Here is a 1,295-nt window from a genome sequence, read left to right as displayed (position 1 = left end):
AGACACTTCACCCGTTGCCTACTGGTGGTGGTCAGAGGGCCCGGTGGCGCCAGTGTCCGGCAGCCTCGCCTCTGTCAGTGCGCCCCAGGGCAGCTGTGGCTACAATGTAGCTGCCATCACCAGTGTGTGGATGAGTGTGTGAATGGGTGTAAAGCGCTCTGGGGTCCTTAGGGACGAGTAAAGCGCTATACAGATACAGGCCATTTACCAAGTTTATATGAATGGTCTTGGTGTATGTGCAGTGATCCCTGTGAGCCCACAGCTCAGGCTGTTCAGGAATATTCAGTATCACAGCTTTATAGAAGCTCCGCCCACCCGCTCAGCCAATCAAAAGTAAGAGGGGAGGAGCTTAAACTTATTGTTTTAGACTGAGGATGAACTGAGTCTGAGTGTCAGACAAAGAAGTCTTATTCTGATCTGTGAGTCATGCAGAGCTGCTCTGAGAGTCGCCTGTGAGGATGGGTCGGTTTAAATGTGTCAGAAGAAACCAGCATGGCTGATTCGCCCTTAGCCCCGCCCAGCTTGGACGGCACGCTCACTGACACATTACTAACAGCCACAGTCGGTGTTCAGCCTTAATCTTCAGCAGTTTCCTGTATGTATCTGCAGCCTTTCTAACATACAGCAGGGGGCGCCTCTTCTGCCCTGATTGGATGCAGTGTATGAGGAAATAAGCGTCCTGGTCAGCTGATCGGTGAGTTCAGTGAGGTGACAAGTTTGTGGTCTGATTGGATAAAACAGGAAGTTCATTTTGGAGATGATGGTCAGAGTCACAGCAGAGCAGGAAGCAGGAAGGCTTACGGGTGGCAGAGGGAGAACCAATGAGTGTGACCTCTGACCTCGGCCAGCAGCTGCGTGGCGAGCAGCTGCGTGGCGAGCAGCTGCGTGTGCGCTCTGTGGGGTTGACGTGGTGTAACGGGAAAATAAAATGTCTGCTTTCCTTTCTGTCTTCCAGTTCGACTGCATGACAGCATCTCGGAGGAGGGGCATCATTACCTCATCTTTGACCTGTGAGTGTCTCGTCATGCTGTTTGTGACACACCTGAGCTCCTCACATCCACACTGAAAACACCACGAAGGCTCCGTGACGCCACCAGTGGGTGGTGTCACTGTGGCTACAACTGTCCTTTATACCATGATTTTGACCCCACCCACACCCCTTTCTTACACCACCACCAATGAAAACCACAGAAATCAGTGAGACAAGCAAACAGAATCCAAATATTCAAACAGAGGTGAAGCACATCTGTCCACAGGTAAGCAGCTTATCCACCCAGTGCCCTCCACCTACAGCC

The 1,295-nt window shown here is 51.7% G+C and overlaps 1 protein-coding gene across 1 annotated transcript in view; it reads left to right on the top strand.

The window, feature by feature from the left end:
- The window catches only part of LOC102202646 (calcium/calmodulin-dependent protein kinase type II subunit alpha-like), an 18,410-nt gene extending 17,377 nt beyond the window's left edge, over positions 1-1,033 (top strand). Inside the window, exon 4 of the mRNA XM_005750223.1 lies at positions 956-1,033. Coding sequence (XP_005750280.1) covers positions 956-1,014 — 59 coding nt within the window. The 3' untranslated portion in view covers positions 1,015-1,033. The remainder of the gene's footprint in view (positions 1-955) is intronic.
- The last annotated feature ends 262 nt before the right edge of the window (positions 1,034-1,295 follow it).

The sequence above is a fragment of the Pundamilia nyererei genome, unplaced genomic scaffold (assembly GCF_000239375.1).
Source record: "Pundamilia nyererei isolate P.nyererei 1_Seehausen unplaced genomic scaffold, PunNye1.0 scaffold00266, whole genome shotgun sequence".
Classification (NCBI taxonomy): domain Eukaryota; kingdom Metazoa; phylum Chordata; class Actinopteri; order Cichliformes; family Cichlidae; genus Pundamilia; species Pundamilia nyererei.
This window is presented reverse-complemented; position numbering and strand designations above follow the sequence as displayed.